At 42.2% G+C, this 21,515-nt stretch overlaps 1 protein-coding gene across 2 annotated transcripts in view; it reads left to right on the forward strand.

Annotated features, from left to right (window-relative positions):
• TSPAN4 (tetraspanin 4) overlaps window positions 1-21,515 on the forward strand; it is a 428,461-nt gene that overhangs the window by 53,883 nt on the left and 353,063 nt on the right. For both annotated transcript variants that reach the window (XM_017811784.1, XM_017811751.1), the window contains one exon: window positions 13,976-14,069. Coding sequence is in view for 1 of the 2 variants with exons in the window: in XM_017811751.1 (XP_017667240.1) it covers window positions 13,976-14,069 (94 nt within the window). In the remaining variant the exon portion in view is untranslated. The remainder of the gene's footprint in view (window positions 1-13,975; window positions 14,070-21,515) is intronic.

The following is a 21,515-nucleotide window of genomic DNA, read 5'->3' on the forward strand; positions in this document are numbered from 1 at the left end:
ATGAATTTGTTTGATGTTCTCTCTCTGCTCTGACTGTTAAATTGGAGTTGTTGACATGAGGTATGTGAAGTGTCTCCAGTTGGTGACTCAGGGTTTGCGTGTGTGTGAGGACTGTTACTCTGACAAAGCCTCTGAAAAGGGAAATTCTCTGAAGCTGCATGTTATGGTTTTTACATGTGCCATAGACTCTTAGTGAGAGGTGATAGAAGTTGTCCTCAAGTTTGATAATTTGCTAACTTTATTCCCATTTCAAAACTGCCTAGCACGTTCTCTGTAGAAGTTTGTATGTGATTATGGCCAGGTAGAGTTGCTGAGAGGCTCCTGGGTGTGGAGACTAAGAAAGTACTACACTGCCTGGCTAGAGGGGTGGCTTTTGTGTACCCTGGCAAAGAAATTACTGATAAAGCAGATTCCTTAAAATTGACTTTTCTTGTAGGTGAAGGAGCGAAAGGGTCAGAGCTGTAATTAGAATCCCTTCTTCCTTGTAGCTTGCTGCTGTGCAGCCTTAGCTCTGTAGCACAGGATTTATGCCTTTAGTGCCACGGTTGCTCTCACAAGGGGGTTGGGTTGTGAGGCACGAACCATTGCACTAGTCTTGTGAAGTTGTTTTCCTGCTATGAGAGCACAGGATAAGAAGAGCTGTCCTGTGGTGGCAAGACCAGCATCCTGCTGTGTTCCATCAGCCTTATAACAAAGTGGCAGTGGGCTTCAGTTTCCTGTTCTTTTCCTGCTTGCTGCCTCTACTCAAAAAGGTATCAGCCTTGGCCTCCTATCAGGTAGCTTCCATAAGGGGATAAAAGCAGGGCTTTCTCAGCTTGTTTTGGTGTATACTTCTCCCACTTGCCCCACCCCCTCTCCCTGGTTGGTTGGTGTTTTCTTCTCCACTGAACCTGTAGACTATTAGTTTATTTTACCTTGCAGACCCAACTAAAGGAGTTTCCAAAATGAATGGGTCTGCAGGAATTATTTTCCCTAGTCCTCTTTCTTATATGTGCCTAAGGTAAATCTTGTAATTCATGAGGCAGAGTGAGGAAACTGAGTTTGGGACTCCACTGGTGTGTTTTTGTGAGGCTGTTTCTTACAGGACTCCAGAGAACTGTTATCAGTACGAATAGGACATACCTTATTTGTTGCATGAACAGTTAGAGCAAAAAAATGTTAATGTGTGTGCATTCAACTAATGAAGTCCAAGAAAACACGATCATTTTTCCTCAGGTTGGGGAGAATGAGAGAAAAATGTCTGTCTGCAGCTGAAGTCCTTCCTGACCTCTCATGATGAGAAATGACTGGGCACACTGCTCTTGAAAGGAAAGATGTTATTGGAGTCATACTAATGAATTGAGATGTATGAGTTCAGTTCTTATTTCTGCCATAAATTTCTTTGTGTGATTGTGAACAAAGTTCTTAGTCTCCTGAAAACCTATAAATGAGGTAAATTGCTTTTCTTTTCTCCCAGCCTCATCTGTTTAAATTGTGATGTCTGTGAGGCAGGAACAATTCACATTGTGCAAATGCACAGGAGGTGAAGGGGCCCAAGCTATCTTGTCCTGTCTGCTCCCTTGAGCCAACTCTTCGGTAAGTACAGCAGGATGGATATGGGAGAGACTAGAAGAAGCAGAGAGTTGGGGTGACATTTTTGAGGGCTGTAAGGAGGTATTTGTATAAAGGAGCATTACAGAATGTTTTTAAATATTTAGATTTGGAGAGATTTTAGAAGGTGTAGGAAAACTTTCCTCGTGAATTCAAGCTCTGCCTTTATTCATGTGCTTTTTTAAAATGAGAGAAATGCAACATTATAATGGTAGAAAGAACTGGATGGTTCATAGAAGAGGCAGGGCAGGGAGGATGTCAGGCTTTACTTTGAGGATGATGAGAGGAGGGTGTTTTTGTCTACTTTTACTGAAAGCAGTACATGTGGATTGGTGTTAGCAAAGCCTTTACACTATGTGCATCACTGCTTTGTAAATGTTGGCAAGTAACACTTACAGACTGCTGGACTCTGTACAGAGTACTGATCTATAGACTTTTTTTTCTAGTAAAGGACATCTCCAATGCTGGCTGTATTTAAAGGCATAGAAAATAGTTTTGAAAAACTATACACAGCAGCTGTCATAATTTACTGTAATATCCTGCTGTTTAGGTAACTAATAAGTGTGTCAGTTCCTTGGATATGTTGAGCCAGATCATTAATCAGTAGGAACTGACCTTGCTTCAGTGGAACTGGGGGGACTTTCATACGAATTGATCACCTACCCTGAGCGATTAAGGTATAGAAAGGGGATGGTTTTCTCTTCATTAGAGATGAAATTGTGTGCCTGGCTTAGTGTTGGGAATATTATGGTATTGGGATATTGTGGAAAGCATGGACCAGTTACAAGAAAAAACTTGTATTTCTAAGTTTGGGTGTTGTTTCTTAAGCGTCTCTCCTGCTCTGTAGAACATGAGCAACTCGTATGAGCTTACATTTCACAATCTGTCCATAATGAGGAATTGCTTTCAGCCAGCTCCAGAATTTTGCTTGACTTCCTATGGCTGACTTTCGGCTTTTGTTCCCATCCAGCTGTGAGGTATCATCCTTCTGCCTTATCCTCCCATGAACTGCCTAATGTTAAAGCAGATCAGAAGTGAGAGGATGTTATCTTCATAGCAGGAGTTTACTTATATCTTAAATGATACAAAGTTTTGATACAGCTACAGCATATTTCTGTAGTGTAGTCTCACTGTAGGTAGCAACAGCAGCATTTCTTATAGCTGAAAATTAAATACGTGCTTTTGTTGGTCATCTGCTCAGGACAGGGACCAGCTAAGTCATGGTCTTCAGACAACCCCAGTTGCTTATGGTGCTGTATAAGCAGGCATTTCTGTAAGGAGCCTGCTTGCTTTGGGTTCTGTGTTGAGCCATTTTTCATTAGAGTAATGCATTCTAGTGTAGTAATGGATGAGCATCAGTCAAGTATTGAGATTACAGTAGAGTACAGCACTAGCCGTACAAAGTGAATAACAGTATGTGTATGAAGTATAAACTAGATAGTAGTTTTAGACTGTGCCAGGCTGAAGGTGAGATGGAAAAGCAAAGGCAGATGGCAGAAACTGCTGGCAGAGGTAAAGATAGACGTCCCCATTGTTATTGACCTGTGGGCCTGGTGTGATTCAAACAAGAAATATGCTGGTTAGCCATAATGGTGTTAGAGTACTAGTGGCCAGTGAACAATTGTTATCCCTGCAAGTTTAATCTCTACCTGTAGCATTTAATCCACTTGACCAGCTCTTGTGTGATTGTAGCAAACTGCAAGACAGAAGGACAGTTGAAGTGAAATGCTTTAAGTTTGGGTTTTTTTTGGTGTGGATGCTTTTTGTCTTCTATAAATTTCAGAAGCTCCAAGATGATTTTGTCTTCTATAAATTTCAGAAACTTTGTCTTATGATAGACTTGTATGGAGCTTAGCACTTTTTTTTCATATTTTTATGGATATATGACATATGTGTCTTTTCCTGTTTTCCCTTGGTTTTGTTAAGTATAGGCAAGTAGTTATTTGTATGCTGTACTGCCCAGTCTGCCTCAAACAAAACCAGAAATTTTCTGAGTTAAACATAGTGAACAGGTATTGTGAGAGATGGGTTCAAAGGGCAGGTTTTGTTTGCAAGATGGACCAATTAGTTGGAATGTTGTCTCTATTGTATGTGAGGACTCAAGAGCAGAGAAGTGAAGACTCGAGCCCTGTAGGTAACTGCTTTGCCTGTGTAATAGGGATCAGGAAAGAAGGTAGAGAACTGCATCTGCTGTCAAGTTGCTTTAACCTCTGTGGTGCAATGTGGCATTACTGTAACTGATTCTGCACAAAACTTTCGAAAACCCTTTAAATAATTTAAAGATGTTGATTCTGAAGCCATCTAGTGTTTCCTGAGTGAGTGTAAAATATTCCAAAATATTTGCAGTAGTTTAAGCCAACCTACATTTCTGCAGTGAAACTTAAAGCAAACACATTCTTCATGAGATGTGTTTCGTTTTCCTGAGGCCTAATAGTGCTAATGATCCCATTAAATGAATTTCTTAAATCCTTCTCCAGAGGGAAGATGTTTGAGGTACCAGCAATCTGTATAGTTGTTTAGTACTTTTGGTATAGGTAACTAGTACCTAGATACTGGTTTAGATGCTTTGTATACTGTGCAAATAAGTGTGGGTTATAAACTGGAGTTGATTCTGCCTGAAAGGTGATATTTTGATTTCTATATAGATCACAAATAAGTTTTCAATGCACTTTGTGCAGTTATCCTATAATAAGCCTTTCATCTTTTCACTGGGTCTATGTGTTTGAGAGTGTTACCCAAGTCATCCAAAATTTTGCACCCCTTGAGAAGGGTAGGGCACTGGGCTGTGAAGTCCTGGGGATGCTCTGTGGCAGGAGAGGAGAGTGATTGTGTGTCTAACAGGGTTTGGGTGGAAGCAAAGTGAATGTGAATCCTCACCCCAGACAGGTGGGAACATGGGCCTGCAAGTCTGTGGGGGAATCCAGCAGTTAAGACTATCAGAAAGTTGCTTAGAGCAGCACTTGTCACAGTGAAGAACTCTTTGAACAATGTGAATGCTGCTGTCCTGGCCCAGATGGATCTGCGCTGTGCTTTACTTCACCCCCTGACTAAGTCACATTCAGTGCTCTCACTGTTGCCAAACACCAGTGCTCTGAAATTACCGCACAGTAGTTCTTCACTTACCATGAAGTGCCTGCCATAGCCGCAGCGATTCTGGCCCAGCCAGTGTTATTTGTAATGGCTGGCTGATGTGCTCGCAGCAATGCTGTGCTGCCCTGCCAGCACGGGGGCCTGTGGCCAGATCCACTTACTCTGTGGCCAGATGGAAGATCAGAGCAGAGGGAATCGCTGCAATCCGAAATGGAAAACTTACTTGGTTTGTGTATTTTGGATGGTTGGTTTAGGAGAGCAAAGGACCTAAACTTGCCTTAAAATTGGGAATGTGTTGGTTTAACCTCCGTGAAGTTACTACAAAGGGCAAAGATAGGATAGGTGTGTCCCTGGAAATACCGTGGTAAAAATTGTATGATGTAGTTTACTGCCATGGAGATTTTCTGGGAGCAAAATATGTCTTGGTGTATCCACAGCAACAAAATTGAGGTAACAGTTGTTTTAAGTCACTAGCTTAAAAGAAAAAACTGAAAAGCTTTAAATAAAAAAAAAAAAAGACAAGTGAGTACTTTGCAGATATTACTGCATTGGAAAAATTCACTTTACTGATTGAGGTAGGAAATTAAGTGACATGTAAATTGTTGTTGTTACCATCAAAATTTCCTTTGCCTACAGTGGCTGATTTTCCTGTCTTACCTTGCTCCTCCACAGGTGCGTCTGCGTGTTTGCTCAGGGCATGCCTGTGGGATAACATTTACCTGGCCGTTACTCCCTGTGGAGCTGGGTGCTCACTGGGAACATGGTGCACTTTGTTTATCTCCCAGCTCTGCAGCAGACTCCTTGGGAAGGTCACTTCTGTTTTCCTGCATGATGTCAAGTGTTGGGAATGATCTCAGGATGGCTTGAAGTGCTGCTGTGACTCAATGTCATGCCACAAGCATCTCTGAAAGAGTGTGGTGGGACCCTAGACCTAGCTAGTAAACTATCAGTGAGCTCAGGCAGTGTTGTATTACCCTTGCTTAGAAAGAGCTTGGAGAGTGGGGAGGATCCTGCTGTTGCTGTTTTTGCTGTGCTCATAGTGTCTCAGGTCCATACCAATCACAGCATGGGAAGGACAGTCCTTCTTATGCTTATATGGCTGACAGAGGGACAGATGTGTGCAATATTGGGATACTCTAAGAGATGTGTCAGCTCTTTGGGAATTGGAATAACTCCTTTAGAAAATACCTCCAACCTCTGTTTAAAGGCTTACAGTGGGAGATAGTTGGCTATGTTCACTGGGAATATTTCAAGAGCTGAGTACCCATTATATTTTAAAAACACCCTGTGTTTCTGAAAGCCCTGGAACAGTTTTAAGAATCACTGGATGAGTACTGGAATCAATGCATTTAAACAGTGCTATGTCTGTATTTGTGTGTGTGTGTATGATCATAGATACACAATTAAATTTATTTTCTGAAAAGAAACTTCTTCAATGGTGAATTTGAAATAATTACAACTCAGGTCAAGATTTAAACTTTCCCTAACCATTTAATAGCACTTAAATTAAGAAGTATTTACTAGTGCAGGTTTGGCTAGGGCTTTAAAGGAAAATGAAGGTGCTCAAACCACAGGAAATCAATGACCTAATTGTCTGGAAAAAGAGTTCATTGCAGTGCCACGATAATCTGTGAGAGCAGTAGCCTATTCTGTAGGTTTAGGGAGAATATTTGTCATTTAAGTTCTACACCAATAGCAGTTCCACAACTTGTGAAGTTGTGAGACTGATTGGGAATTGAGAATGTCATATAGCTTAGGCCAGGGAGGGATTCAAGAAAGACTGAAGCAGGGAGGGTGAGATACTCTCTTTATTCTGGTAGAACCAGTCACCTTTCCTTATTTTCTTTCATTATAGATAATGCTATTTTAAAAACAATTTAAAATGCAAAGTTTGTTAAACGTACTTTATTCTCTTCATGAGTCATCAATTTTGGGGCAGTTCAGGTAGTAATTAAATGCTGCTTCTGCAGATTTTATTGGGTTTCAATTGTTGAGGTATACACCCAGCTGGATGTGCAGCTGCAGGGTGAGCTACAGGTTGTGCTCTGGGTGGAGGGAAATGGTGGGACCCCCAGGCAAGAGGGCCGTGATCTGGCACCGACAAAAGGCACAGGATCCTGTGGCACTGGCAGGGGGTGCAGGGTGTAGGGGTGGTCAGTCACCCAGAGACTCTGTAGAACCCAAGTAAACAATGAGAATACCCCAGACCAAATTGGAATGGGCATAGGGACTGTGAGGGTACAAAATCCCACGGATTCCTTTGAGGGAGGTCCCTCCCCAGAGGCACCAGCTGGAGCTGTTTCTGTTACTGAACCACAATTAAATGACTTAAAGGAACCAGGCATCTGGAACTCTACTGTGAGAAACCCAGAGCTGAGCCAGTGAGGGAAACTTGTCTGACTGTGAGTGTGGGATGTGCAGGCAATCAAGCGGGGCACCCATTGGGTTACTGGAGCTGCCTGATGTGAAGGGGCTTCAGTCCCAGCAGTGAAAGTCTGGAGTGGTGAGAGTGTGACTGACAGAGTGGCTCCTGGATGGTCAGACAGGGAAGTTTCCTTAACATCAGTTTTCCTTCAAGGACACTCAAAGTTAAACAAACAAACAATGACAATAAAACAAAAGAAGAAAGAAAGAAACAAAAAACCCACCCCAACTTTAGTAAAAGGCAAATCCATCATTCATTCTTATCAAACAGGAAAAAATGAAATTTGAATAAATATATAATTTATTGCATATCTTCATAGATAAATGAATGGTGATGTATCTTCCTTAACAAATTTGCATGCTGAACTTCAGTGTATGGGGTATTTTAATCTAAACATCTATATGTTTTCATAATTACTAATCAGGAAGAATCAGCCCTTTTTTTCTTAGACTTAACAGCTAAAAATGGAAACCCAAGTTTAAAGCTGCTGACCTTAATAATGGTTTCATGTTTTGAACTTCTAATCACTTTAATTATGAATATTGGAACTGTTACATTATTAGTGCAGATCATAATAGTATCTGAATTAGGAATGAACGGTCATCCTCAGGCAGCCTCTCCCCTTCTGGCAGAAGGAGCTACCATGGGAGCTGTTCCTGTGCTCTCTGAGGTGTGGCATGTCCCACAGAGATCTTGGGATCTAGTGATACTAGATACAAAGGCAGACATTGAGAATTAGATGAAAATGATGGAAAGCAGTGGTTAATGCAGAGAGGCCTTCAGGAGTCAGCTCCTGAAGGTTTCCTGTGTTTCAGCCTCCTTTGTAGCTTTATTTGCTTTGAGGAGTAACTGCCTTAGAATGCACTGGGACCTCTCATCCTACCCAAAAGATGGGTTGTTCATGTTGGTTATTCCATCTAGAGTGCCCAGACATGTAAGACCTTAAAGCCTCATCTTTTTTCTCTGCAGCTGGGAGTAAAAGTGATAAAAATGAGAGGCTTCTCTACATGAGAAGAGGGGACTTTCTCACCAGTTAGACTGAGGCTTGGGAACAGCCAGAGGAGGATCACAGATCTTCCAGCCTGTCAGTGCTAAGTGCTGAGCACAGATGCCTTTGCAAGCAGAAACACAGGATGCAAATATTTAACAAAGCCTTGTCAAGCTCACAGGAGGGATGCAGAGTGCAAGTGGATGTTTAGGGCAGAGTGCCTGAGCGACAATCTGCTGTTTGCACTAACTCTAGTAGAAGTTACATGTGCTCATCAGTTTAAGAGCTGATCCATGTAGGCGTGCTGCAGTTGCATAGCCTGGACATAGTAAAGAGTAACTGCAGTCGCAAAATCAATCCAGTGGTTTCCAGAGACAAGAGTGAATTAATGTTGCAGGAATATGGTTGTCGGGGTTAATGCTGATGTAAGGAAGATGAGAATAGTGTAGAGTTCATAAAATCCTAAAATAGGAGTTGGAAGGGAATAACTATTTATATATTCCCCTATGCCTTATATATATATAACATATATTTAAGGTATCAGCTGGAGATAGCTTACCTGGCAGTTTTGCTGGGTTTTGAATACATGGTGATGGGTATGGTCACGGCAGGAGAGTTGTAGTCTTTTCTGAGGGTGCGAAGATGTCTTGCATCAACCAATAGAAATTGAAGGAAGAGATTTCCAATAATTGCAAGTTGTCAAGTAGAGTTTTGTTTGAGGGGAGAGCATGTGGGCAAAAAATACAACATTAATTTAAAAAAAACCAAAACATAAAAAAGAAGGGATAGGTAGGAGACTGGTGGGTGGTGGTAAAGAGAAGAAACTTGCTGACATTTCTTTTCAGTATTTTTTCTCTTAAAAACGAGCAAGCAGTATTCATGTCTGCTTTAAAATATATTTTCAACTGCCTCTTGTGTTTAGTAGGACTTCAGAGAATAGCTTTTTTTTTTTGTTGTAGGCACTGTGTGCTAATGTAAGCAGAGTACAGGCAGTCATTAAATTTCCTGAAGTAGTTGCAGTAGTTGAAGTCAGAGCAAAGACTGAAAAATACCCCTTGCCACTGATGAAGGTTGCTATGTCTAATCTATGTGGCACTAGGAATTTGTGTGTTCTCTTCAAGACAGGGAAGTTGAGTTGTACTACAGATATTTGCCCTGCGTGCTGTTGTGACAGAAATCGGGACAGTTCCCTGCTTCCTGTTGTCCCTGGTGATATCTAGTCCTGGGTATCTATGTGAACACTGTCAAAAAGAGGCCATGTTGTAATGCCTCATGGGAAGACCCACATAGCAAGACCTTTCCCCCTTTTTAGGGTCACCATCAAATGCTATTGATGATGTCTTTGTTGATAATGATTCAGTTTCTTGGGATTGCTGCCCCAATGGCTGCAGCTTTGTATGCAGTATGGGTCTTGCCTCAAAAGGTGAAGCTGTTTTCTGATTTAAGGGAAAGAAAAAAAAATTGACTGAGCTCAGAAGAGTGAAAACTCAGGCAATTTTAGCATATCATTGTACCAAGTGTCTCCTTTGCCTTTCAGCAGTCCAGTAAGTCTCACCTCTGTGCTTGGCAAAACCATGGAGCAGATCTTCCTGGAAACTGTGCTGAGGCATATGGAGAATAAGGAGGTGATGGGTGACAGCCAACATGGCTTCACTAAGGGCAAACTGTGCCTGACAAATCCGATGGCCTTCTATGACTGTGTTACAGAGTTGGTGGATGAGTGAAGAGCAACTGACGTCATCTGCCTGAACTTGTACAAAGCATTTGATACTGTCCCACATTATATCCTTGTCTCTGAACTGGAGAGATCCTTGTCTGTAAACTGGAGAGACATGGATTTGATGGGTGGACCACTCGGTGGATAAGGAATTGGCTGGATGGTCACATCCAGAAAGTAGTGGTCAGTTGTTCAGTGTCTGGATGGAGACCAGTGATGAGGGTAGTCCCTCAGGGGCCTGTATTGGGACCACTGTTAGTTAACATCTTTGTTGATGACATGGACAGTGGGATTGAGTGAAAGTTTGCTGATGACACCAAGCTGTGTGGTGTGGTTGACAATGCTGGAGGGAAGGGATGTCATCCTGAGGGATACTCCCAGGCTGGAGTCCTGCACATGGGTTGGGGCAAATATGAGCCAGGCAGCAGTGGACTGAGAGCAGCCCTAAGGAGAAGAACTTGGAGGGTACTGGTGGATGAAAAAAATGAATGTGTGCTCACAGCCCAGAAAATCAGCTGTATCCTGGGCTGCATCAAAAGTAGCGTGGCCTGCAAGTCAAGGGAGGTGGTTCTACCCCTCTGCTCCACTCTCATGAGACCCCATCTGGAGTACTGTGTCCAGCTCTGGGGCCCACAACATAGAAGGACGTGGACCTGTTAGAATGGGTCCAGAGGGGGACCACAAAGGTGACTAGAGGCCTGGAGCACCTGTCCTATGAGGACAGACTGACAGTGTTTGGGGTTTTTCAGCCTGGAGAAGAGAAGGCTCCAGGGAGAATTTATAGTGGCCTTCCAGTACTTTAAAGAGAGCCTACAGGAAAGATAAGGATGAAATCTCTATCAGGGAGTGTAGTGGTAGAATGAGGTGCAATGATTTTAAACTGAAAGAGGGTAGATTTCCATTAGATATTTGGAAGAAATTCTTTACTGTGAGGATGGTGAGACACTGGAACAGATTGTCCAGAGAAACTGTGGATGCCCCATCTCTGCAAGTGTTCAGGGCCAGGTTGGATGGGGCCCTGAGGAACCTGGTCTAGTGGAAGGTGTCTCTGCCCATGGCAGGCAGTTTGGACGAGATGATCTTTAGCATCCCTTCCAACACAACCCTTCTCTGATGCTATGATGTAACAGCAAGCTCTGGAAAAGTACTAGAGCACTGAGAGGTGTCCTGCATCTGGAAACCAGGTTTCTTGACCAATGTGCAGATAAATATAAGCCCCAATTAACACCTCTCCTGGGTTACACCAGAAAGTCACCTTGATCTGTCTTTGACAGGAGTGCCCAAGAAGGAATGCAGAGTAGGGAGAGCAAGGAGAGGTATTTCAAAGCAAGAAATCAGAGAGCAGGACTCTTGTGTAACTCCAGATTCCTGTAAAGCTGAGCTGTCTGTGACAGATCTTTCATCAGATAGTTTGAATTTAGGCATTAGGACTCAATTCACCTGCTCTTGCTAAGCTGTAGTTTCCCCCCTTAAGATCCTGTGAAGTTAGTCTGAGAAAAAAGAATCTCCTAAGTGGTTGGAAGTTGTCAGAGAGTTTTTTAGATGGACTCCTGGTGGTGTGGGACATGCCAGAGAGCTGGGAAGCATTTAACACAAGCCAGGACAGAAAGATTAAACACATGCCTCTGGTCTCTGGAGCAGGATGTCTGGTGTATCTGGGTTTGAGGGAGGCCTTGTAGCTCTAACTGGAGTTACACTGCAGCTGAGGTTCCTCTTGTTATTAAACTTAATGCTTAAAGGCCTCCTTGTGCTCAGCAACAATAATAAATAGACATAAACATCTTGTAAGAGATGGTCCTTGGTCAAAAGAGGAGACAAAAAAAATCAACCTGAGAATGGAAGTGGGGGTCAAGCAGACAAAATGTTTTGCCTGGGGTTATACAGGTCATTGTGGAGAGGGAAGAGGAGCCCTGGTCTCTCTGCTGGTGGTGTCAGCACCTTCTTTGCTGAAAATGTAGTTGCCTGGGCTCACACGTTGGACAGGTTAAGGGAAGACTGTGCAATGACTATGGTACTACTCAAAGAGGAGGATTTGAGATGTCTTCTAGATTTGAGGAGTAGATTTAGATGCAGCCTACTGAGATCACATCCTCTCATTACTGTAATACTGCTACTTGTGATGGCAGCAACAACCCCTGCTTCACGAGGCAGGATTGCAGTGTGAACAGCCCTACGTGACCTGGGTTTCATTAGCCTTGTTAACAGGCCTGATGAAGACATGGCAATACTGAGTTATGCACAACTACAGGGGTTTGCTGGAGGCAGATGAGTGAATGCTTCTGCATCTTCTCTACCTTATCTCTTGAGCTGATTGTCGGCTGTGTTGAAAGCATGTGTGACTGCAGTGTAGATACAGCTTCAGATACCTACTTCCTCCTGCATTCCTGTAGAAAAGATAAGGCGTGAAATGTGTTCCTGTGCATCTGTGTTGTGTTTACTGTACTTTCTAGGGATGCAAATGAATGATAAGACTGGGTCGGGCCAGTGATCTGTCTAGCTCGTTTTCTTTTTCGCAGTAGCCAAGAACACCTGCTTGAACCAGCCAATCCAGTCCACAAAAATCATGGGGGGAAAAAAAAGGATTTGTTTGAATTGTTATCACTAAGCCTTCTAGCTTGTTCTTAGTTCATGATTGAGTTTGTTTTTCTAGGAAGAATCTTTGCTGTTATGAGTCACTCTGGCTTAAAAGAAGGATTTTGCTTTCAGCTGCCTTTTGCCTTAAAAGGTGATGTTGCTTATGGTATTTATCAAGTTTAGGATAAAAAACAAATCTAAAAATCATCAGGCAGCTCATTTGTCTAAAGAAACACTTGATACCTACTTCCTTAGTTCTTTGTTTTAGAAAAATCAAAATAAAACAGTGCTTAGGGAATGCATTCCTGATGCCTCTTTGGGGCCAACTTGATTTATGTGACAGTAAAACATCAGACAACAGCACTGCTGCACGTAACAGGGATATAGTCTGCTTGCTGGTGTGTTAGATTTCTAGACCATCTGGAAATTAGCGTCATTAACCACCTGAAATAGCAAAATTAAAACAAACAAACACAAAAAATCCTAGGAGTTACCCTATGGCAAGCCAGGCACAGTTCATCTACAGACCAAATGTGTTTCAAGTGGGTAGATAAAGTGCTGTCTTGTTTGTGTGTGGTCAGTAAGGATGTAATGGTTCTTTCGTAGGGGTCAGCTTTTTAACCCTCAGTAATTTACAGTGGGGCTAATTCCATTGTGCTTAACTATAAAATCTATCTGTAGTTCCAAACTTAATGCTAAGAAAATGTATACATTAACAAAAATCTTGTGCCACAAAATGGTGGTGTAAATCATTATCCACTACAATAATCCACTGCAATGGAAAAGGAAGGGGTTTTTATTTTCAGAAAGGTTTATCAGCACCTCAGACATTACTGCCGCTTCTGTAGGTAGAGCTAAAAAGTTGCACATTGGCTGATCATGCATTTAGATGTTGCTCTGCATTAGAATATAGCTATAAACTTACTTCTCCCTGTGCAGCATCACTTGGTGACATTTTACCAGCAGAAGGTGCTGGATTTGTGGATATTTGCTGCATTAACTGCTGCCACCAGCTGAGCTTGCTTCTTTGGCATTTGTCAGTCTCAGAAACTTGAATGTTTAGAAATTGTTACTAATTTTACTCTTCCTTGCCATGACCTTCTCCCTGTATAGGAAACATAAGCCCGTGCTCTCTTCTGAATAATGCTTTCTGTGCGTTATTCCCTGGGACCCACAAAACTTGTTTCTTGGACTGCTAGTGGACCATAAATTATGGGGTGCTGTTCTGTAGACACGCTTTACTTGGACTTTTCTCTGCATGCCCAGCACACCTTAGTCTGTGGCCATTGCATGTTCAAGGGGATTCAATGTCAGAAAGTCACCTCTTTTTAATTATTTTTTTTTAATTCTGTATTGGAAATGTGCAAGAAGAAATTTTCTCCAATAAGTCAATATTTATTTGGTGACCCGAGTTTCATTTTAATAACAAACTCCATTGAGGTTGAGGAGTGTGTAGGAAAGTACAGAGGGGAGGGGAAGGGGATGGTGAAGCAGGGAGCATTAATCCTGTATTGAACAGTTTGTTTATGAAGTGACTCCTGATCACCACCTGCCTGTTTTACTCATGAAGCTGTTGGTTTGTGTCTTGCAGTGGTGTCGTTGAAGGGCCAGCTGTTATTGCTGTGAGAGATCAAGAGCTCCTTCCAACTGCATCTCCTGTGTCATCTGCAAAACCACCAATTACAGTGAGTTTCTCCTACACACACTCTGTTTTCTCCAGTGAGGATTTGTTCTCTGGAATCTGTGATTATTATATTTGTCTATATTTATACTTTGTCAGTTCACTTATTACTGCAAAAAGCTTTGATTTATGAATCCCTGGCCATGTGGATACACACACTTCCCACTCCCCAAAAGGTCATACTGGAAGCTCATCACTGCAAACTCTTCTGGCCACCTGCATACCTTGTAGGGGCGATGATCAAAGACTGTGTGCTTTGAGTGGGTGTTCTGGTTATTCATCCAATAGCCAAGTTGAGAGTTGAACAAAATATTTTGTTCCTGAGAATGGCTTCAAAAAGAAAAACTTACTTAAATAAAAAAAGGAAAGAAAAGTATTGCTTGGGCAAAGAAGATTAAACTTCCTTACTTGTTCAGAGTGCCAGAAGCAGACACATCATACCTGTGTGGCATCTAGTCACAGCAGTGGTAGGTGAAAAGAGAAGGTGACTCAGTACTGGAATGTTCCTGAGTCTATTCCTAGATATACTCGTAAAATGAGATAGTGGAATTTTCTCAACAGTGCAAGAAAGGTACCTAATTCAGTGCTGTTTGGATACCAGATGAAAACTCTTGAAAATCCTCATTCCCTCATTTAGTTTCTGCCTAAGGGAAGTGCAGTGAAGAAAATGCTTCCCTACTCCTGGCAGCTATCAGTGAATGTCCCTGTAACTTGCCTACGACTCCTCAGCCAATAACTCAGTAAAACACACTCAGGTGATTTTAGTATTTTAATATTTTGCACCCTTTAAAACAGTGGTATAACAATTGCTTGCAAAGCTATCTCTGGTTTTCAATTATTTACCTCGTTGGGAGAGCTGAATATGTCAGCTGTGTATGTCCTGTGCAGAATCTGTCTGCAAGACTGGAAGGGCAGGAGCACATCTATGCGTGTGCAAGTGTTCACTTTGTCGAAAACATGAGGACTAAATGAACAAAAATACCCATAAGTGGTTAAGGAAAATGCCCTCCCAAATCTGTTAAAAGCTTATAAGAGATGATTTTGGCACGATGTGTATCTCTAGCCAATGTCAGTATTGTGGATGCATAAATTATACATGACTTGTAAAATAAAAAAAGTTGCTTTTAGGGAGCTGTTGTGTTTTGCCTGGAAGGATGGAGCCAGCATGCAACATATGTAGAGAATATTACCTGTCAGAAATTGAATATTGAGTGAAAGTAATCGTTTTAATCAAGAGTGGTTAAAAGTGAGGCTGAGTTGAAGGAAAAAACAACTGCTCAGCTGGAAGACTGCTTCCAGTGCTGCAGACATGCCCCGAGATGCGTAGTTTCTGTATTAGGAATATTGATCAGGGCCACAGTTGTACCACTGTTCTTCCTGATAATTGTAATTGAGATTTCTTAACTCTTTGAATTCTCCTTTCTCTGTAACCAAGTACAAAGCACTTGGTGCTGATCCAGTGGATATGTCAGCATCATATGAGGTGGTTAGCTTGGCCCGCCCTTCCTTCTGATTGTGCAGAAGTAACTGGTTTAATCACAGAAAAAGCTAAAGAGCTGTGGAGAGATCAGTCTCTGTACTCTCCTCTGAGATTCTCTAGTAAACCTGTGAGCAAACTTTGCCTCTGCTGAAGGAAGCATGATCTCGTCATAGAGCTTGTCTATGGTACCCTGTCCTGTCTTCCCCCCCAGCCTTTTCCCTGTTAAACACTTATGTACTTGAACCTGTCTGCAGACATTTTCCCTGATGGATGGATGGGTAAATCTTACTGTGGATGATGAATTTTGGCTGCATACGATGCAGGAAGGAGAAAGGATTTAAGTGAGATGTTCCTGTATCAGCTGATGGACAACACTGCTCAAAGGAGCAGCTTGTTGGTGTGTGGATAGATACTTGGCAGAATCTATTGATTCTACCGAGGCAAAGACATTCTGGTTTATATCAATTAGTATTCCTGACAAATCATTTGTAGTGAATGTGGGTGTTTTCTTAAGAGTACAGGCTTGTCACTGGGAGGAGTGACTGTATGCACAATCTGAGATACACTGAGCTGAGTGTAAAGGAGCTCTAGACTTTGTGTTTCTGCAAAGAAACATCCTAGGCTGGTTTTTTGAATTTTTGTGCTTTCAGATCAAAAGGGAGATTGTTTCCATGCACTTAAATCTGCTTTCTATTTCTCCTGAGTCGATGTCTGTTCCCTTCTGGTTCTTTACAGTGCCCTGGGAAAGCTGAATCCCTGTTGAACCCAGGTAAGCCACCTCCACTTGGTTCTGCTAAAACTAGCTGGCAACAAAAGATAAGGTTGGAGATTAGTGATGTCAAACACCTTTTGTGTGCTACAACATTTGGCTACTGCACCCATGAGAAGGCAGGAGTCTGCAGTTGTACCCACTTTAGCAAGGCTCTGTGCAGAGCAGGTCATCCCTGGTGCAATGCTGGATGCAGAGTGGATGCTGGAGCCCTGCTGATGCAGTTGCTTTCTTGACCCACACCACCGTGCACTTTCTGCTCTGACTTGCTTGTTCTTTGGTTGAGCCACCAGACTTTCTGAGTAAGAGGCACAAATGTGTGCTGGTGGATACGCCTGTTGGAAGAATGGTCTGGTAGCTGGTTTAGAGCACTGCAAGTCCAGTTTCAGCTACCTGATCCACTTGCAGATTCCCTCTGAGAATTCAGAGTAGTATCGGTATATCAGTAGTATGATACAGAGTTCTGTGCCAGTTTTCTGTCTGTACACTTCCACCTTGGGTAGGAACTGAGAGTAAACAGAACATCTTTCTCTAATGTTTCTGTGCAGCCTGAATGGTATTCCTGAAGTCTTTTTAGCAGTCAAAATGAGATAATGAGTACTATGTGTGGCTGGGGAATGCAGGGTTGTATACCATGGCAGTGATACTGAGGTGTGAGTGTGAGATCCCAACATCCGCTGTCCCACTCTGATCATGGAGTGTGTGTCGCCTCTCTGAGTGACAGTGCTTTCTGTAGCCTCTGGTGTCCCAGGTCCAAGACAATTTGGGTTCACATTCCTCACCTGGGATTTCAGTAGCAGATGCTGCTTTGTTCCCCATATGGTTTTGCCTTGTGTAGTCACATCTGCTTAACTCATCTGGCCTGCCTGTTGGTTGCATGTTGGCTTTCAACATTTACTTTAGGGTCACAAAAAAGTCTTTTACCTTGCTTTCCAAATGTCACCAGGCAAAGCTCTTTTCAGAACCTGGCTATTTTGTGGCTGCACAGCCTACCTCAAAACAGTTGCTATCCCTGGTGTGTCAATGAATAAGACCTTGATAGGATTGACAGCTATAAAACATTCCCTCTGAACTCTGAGATGAAAGTGAGACATTTCCTTTCTCCTTTCAGAGGACTCGTCTGCTGTAAGAGGAGGGAGATGGTTTTCTTTTTAAAAATGTAACTCATATCAGGTATCATAGCAGTGTCTATAGCACTCCACAGTAGCATGCTCTGATGCCTCGTGCTATGGGAAGCTGGGAATGAAAGGTGACTCTGCCAAGAGGCTTCTGTATGCATTGATAGGATAGTACACGTGACTCTTATGGCATTACCTGAAGCTCACTGGTGATACAGTGGAAAGGGAATAGGGTAAAATCAAGTTTGAGTTCAAATATTCAGATTGCAAGGATAGCCCCTGGGGTTGATCTTCTTGCTTGCTAATGGCATAGCATAGGGAACAGAATAAAGAGTTGTTTGGCTTTGCACTGCAAATACATAAGCCGACCTTGCTTTGGCTCCCAGCCCAGGGTGAAAAGGATGGCTGATCACCCTGCTCTTTCAGTGTTGACAGCTGTTGCTGTCAGGGACAGATGTGACTTGGGTCTCAGATAGAGATAACGGTGCGAATGCTTTTTACTGGCAAAGTAGATTTTTAGGGGATAATGCAGTTTGTCTGTTGCACAATAAAGGGAAACGAGAAATGTTTTTGTGTTCTCTTGGTGCGTTTTTCTTTTTTTTTTTAATACTAATTACCCTGATACAAGAAGATTGCTCAAATATTCTAGTACTTAGCAGTCATAGACTATATCCTTGGTTCATCCATTCTCATAAACCATCCCTCGTCATGCCAAAACCAGTTACCTTACTTGCATGGAAGCAGGCTGTTCTGGGATACCACTGACTCTGCAGATGTAAGTCTGTGTGTTTGATCCTTATGAAAATGTTTTGAAAAGCTGGACAAGAAAACACTGTAGGAATTTGGTGGGCAGATTAGCTGCATTCCTGTTTCAGGCTGTTTATTCATAGCTTTAACTTTTTTAAGGCAAAAGGAGGCTATTTTTAGCTTGCTTTTTTCCCCTCCATATTAACCTAAACAAATTTCCCTCTTGAAGAGGAGGGTGGAGTTGGAAGGAAGGGTGGAATTGGAACTGCTTCATTAAGTCAGTTTAAAGATCACTAACACACGATTTTGTTTTCACACTACAGTTTTGAGTATCTTTACACTTTCCAAAAAGGGGAAGCTTTGTGTACAGAGGGGGAGAGCGAGGGCCTCTGAGACAATGAAGTGGTTATGGAAAGCTTATGACTTTTGCTTAGGGTGAACTGTCAGGAGGGTAACCTGGCTCTCCTGAATCCCAGTATGTGTGTTTTGATGGGTTTTATGGTAAGCTGGTTCTGAAGTAGAGAGAACAACTCAAACAGCTTCCTTACTAGGCTGATGTGACTTTGGCTTTAACTTTCACATGGTTACTGAGTTAAGTGTGCTGCAGAAAGGGTGGCTGAATCCAGGGCCTGTGGATCTAGTCTGTAGAAAGAAGGATACTTACTTCGTACTTCGAGATGGACTGATAACCCAGGAGCCAGTGCTGCCTGGCCACTGCAGAGCACTGCTGCTTTTTGAATCTCTTGTGCTTTGATGTTGGTTCTTCAGTACCTTTTAGTTTTCCTTCCCCCCTGTTGATAAGAGCTGAAGGATCTTGAAAATGGAACATCTGTGGAGTCCACCTTTGGTGGTGGAGTGTAGAGCTGCTCATGCTGTTCTGTCTCACTGCACAGGTTACTCAAGATTAGATCCTAAATTGTCTCTTCTTGCCATGTGTTGTTCCTGCTGTGTGTTCGCTTGGACTGTTGGAGAACTGATGAAAAACAACGGTAATATTTGCATCTAAAGAAAAAAACTTTTCTGTTTTAGAAATACACAGGGGAAAAAAAACATGAAACACATAATTATTTCTCTTCCAGTAATAACTGGTTACCGAGTTACTGAACTCCGTGTATGAACTCAGAGCTGGAAAGGACAACCTGACTTTCCAAGCCTTAGTCCTGGGGAAGATTCCCTGCTGCTGAGGCATCAACATGGGGCCAGAGCCATTTCTGTGGACTCTGAGGTTTTCTCTTTATCTGCTTTCTTCTCCTCTTCCACTTCTCCCACTGGGAGGCTGCTCCAGATCCCAGCTACTTCATATTTGGATTTCCAGTATGAAATCCCACTACTTCATACTCTGACCTCCAGCTGAGAAGCGTCTGTGGTATCTCCTTTCTCTACCAAGCAAATCCTATGGTTTAAATGTCTGTTCTAATTTTTTGCAGCTCCTCTCCTCAAGTGTATTTGCAGGCAGTGATTCTGTCCTCTGTTTTGCTGTGTTTTGCCAGCTTAAATAACTCAAACTTTCCTGAGATAGGGCTCTTGTTCTTACCAGCACTCTTGTGAACCTGTTCTCAGTTCAGTAAATCGTCTTTGAATTTTGCTGTGACCAGAACTGCTCACAATAAGCGTGTCTGAGAAGTGGCTGCTTTCATTAATGCTCATTTCAGCATCTAACCATTAATTGTGACTTAAGCACAATCATATAAGAAGAATCATATTTAAGAAGAATCCTCTGTTCTTACTTTGAAGACATTATGTAATGGTGACTCCTTCTGCTCTAGGAGAGTTCTGTCAATGATTAGTTACTTTGATGTTTAACTAGATACCTTAATTTGAATAGGCTGCCTTCAGTCGCTGCATCTTGAAATACCTTTCTTTGTTAGTTTACAGAGGCTTTTATTATCAGAAATACGATTTTTCTTAAAGTGCTGTTATACTTGTAGACTATGTAAAGCAATCAGTTAATTACAATGGTTTATATTTCAGAAACCGAACACTCATATTCCAAGAAAAAGTCCCTTCTAAGGTATGTTTGAACATCCAAAAATAGCTCACTATCAGCTTCTATCTCCAGATAACACTGGGCATTGCACCAGCAAGAGTATATGCAAAGAATGAAAATAAAGTCCATTATTTATGACCCTCTCTCTGAGATTCCCTGGCTTGTGTGAGAAAAGTGGAACTACTTGGAAATACTTTGCTTCCCTCTGGATTTCTGGTTTCTTTGAAGGTTGTCTTGATCTTTGTGAATAATCTTGGGTTTATACATTTGATTTCATGCCAGCAAACTAAATCTTTCTGTAATGCGCATCCCTTCAGGCTTTGTATATCATGAAGATTTGAGGGATTTCTCCCACTGTTTGCTGTAGTGCTGTTTTCCTTCTGCTGGCACCGAACGCCAGTGGGATGTGGTTGTGAGCAAGGCACAGCCCGCTGTGCCCAGCGTCAGGGTTTGTTACCTGGCTGTGCTGCAGGCGCACTGCCTGTCCGTCAGTGAACTGCACAACCGCTCCCTGGGTCTGCCTTTGAGCTGGGGGCAGTGACACTGTGCCTGGCCCTGCTGAGCTCTTGTATTTCCTAAACCCTTCTGATGACACTCTCTCTCACTGCTTAGCCATTGGGCTTACTACATCACTATGGTAGCACAGTGCTGCTTGTGTCCCAAAACACACCCAAAAGGATGATCCGGCAGGGCCTAACACCCTCACTGTTGGAAATACTCTCGTTACGATGCTGGTCAGGGGGACTGTGGTTTGGTTTTTTTTTTTAATTTTTATTTTTTTTTTGTTCCTTGTGCTCTCCTGGTCTCTGTTTTTTGTTCCACACTGTCTCTTGTATATACTCTAATTCAGTGGCTTCTTACATTTTTGGAACAGTCGACTGTTGCCAAACACAAAGTTTCTGACAGGCTAAGCTCCTTGTTTGTCATACATCACTGTTCTTGCATTCAGAATGCAGCAATTTTGCTTATTGGAGGGGCTACACACATTTATCATGGCTCTGTGAGCTTCTGCTGGGGAACCATTGTGTTACTCTCAGCATAAGTACTGTTTTTCTTATGCTTCACAGGGCCTTACTCTAAAGTCTTCATTAAAGGTGTAGTAATACTGATACATTTGTCCTAAAGTCGGTTGAGTGAATGCCTCATACTTTTTTTAAAAAAAGCAAATACCAGTGGATATAAGCTGCTTTCTGAATCTTAACTGAAATCCTACCTTGAGAAAATGAGTTGTTCTTTCATTTCCTCTTGGAGTTTTAGTCCAGAGCTAAAAGATTTTGGCAAAAGATTTCCAGGCATTTAACTTTGATAATCATAATTTTATTTATAATAATTAATAAATCCTTTCACAA

This window comes from Lepidothrix coronata, unplaced genomic scaffold, assembly GCF_001604755.1.
Source record: "Lepidothrix coronata isolate B3197 unplaced genomic scaffold, Lepidothrix_coronata-1.0 Scaffold1, whole genome shotgun sequence".
NCBI classification, from domain to species: domain Eukaryota; kingdom Metazoa; phylum Chordata; class Aves; order Passeriformes; family Pipridae; genus Lepidothrix; species Lepidothrix coronata.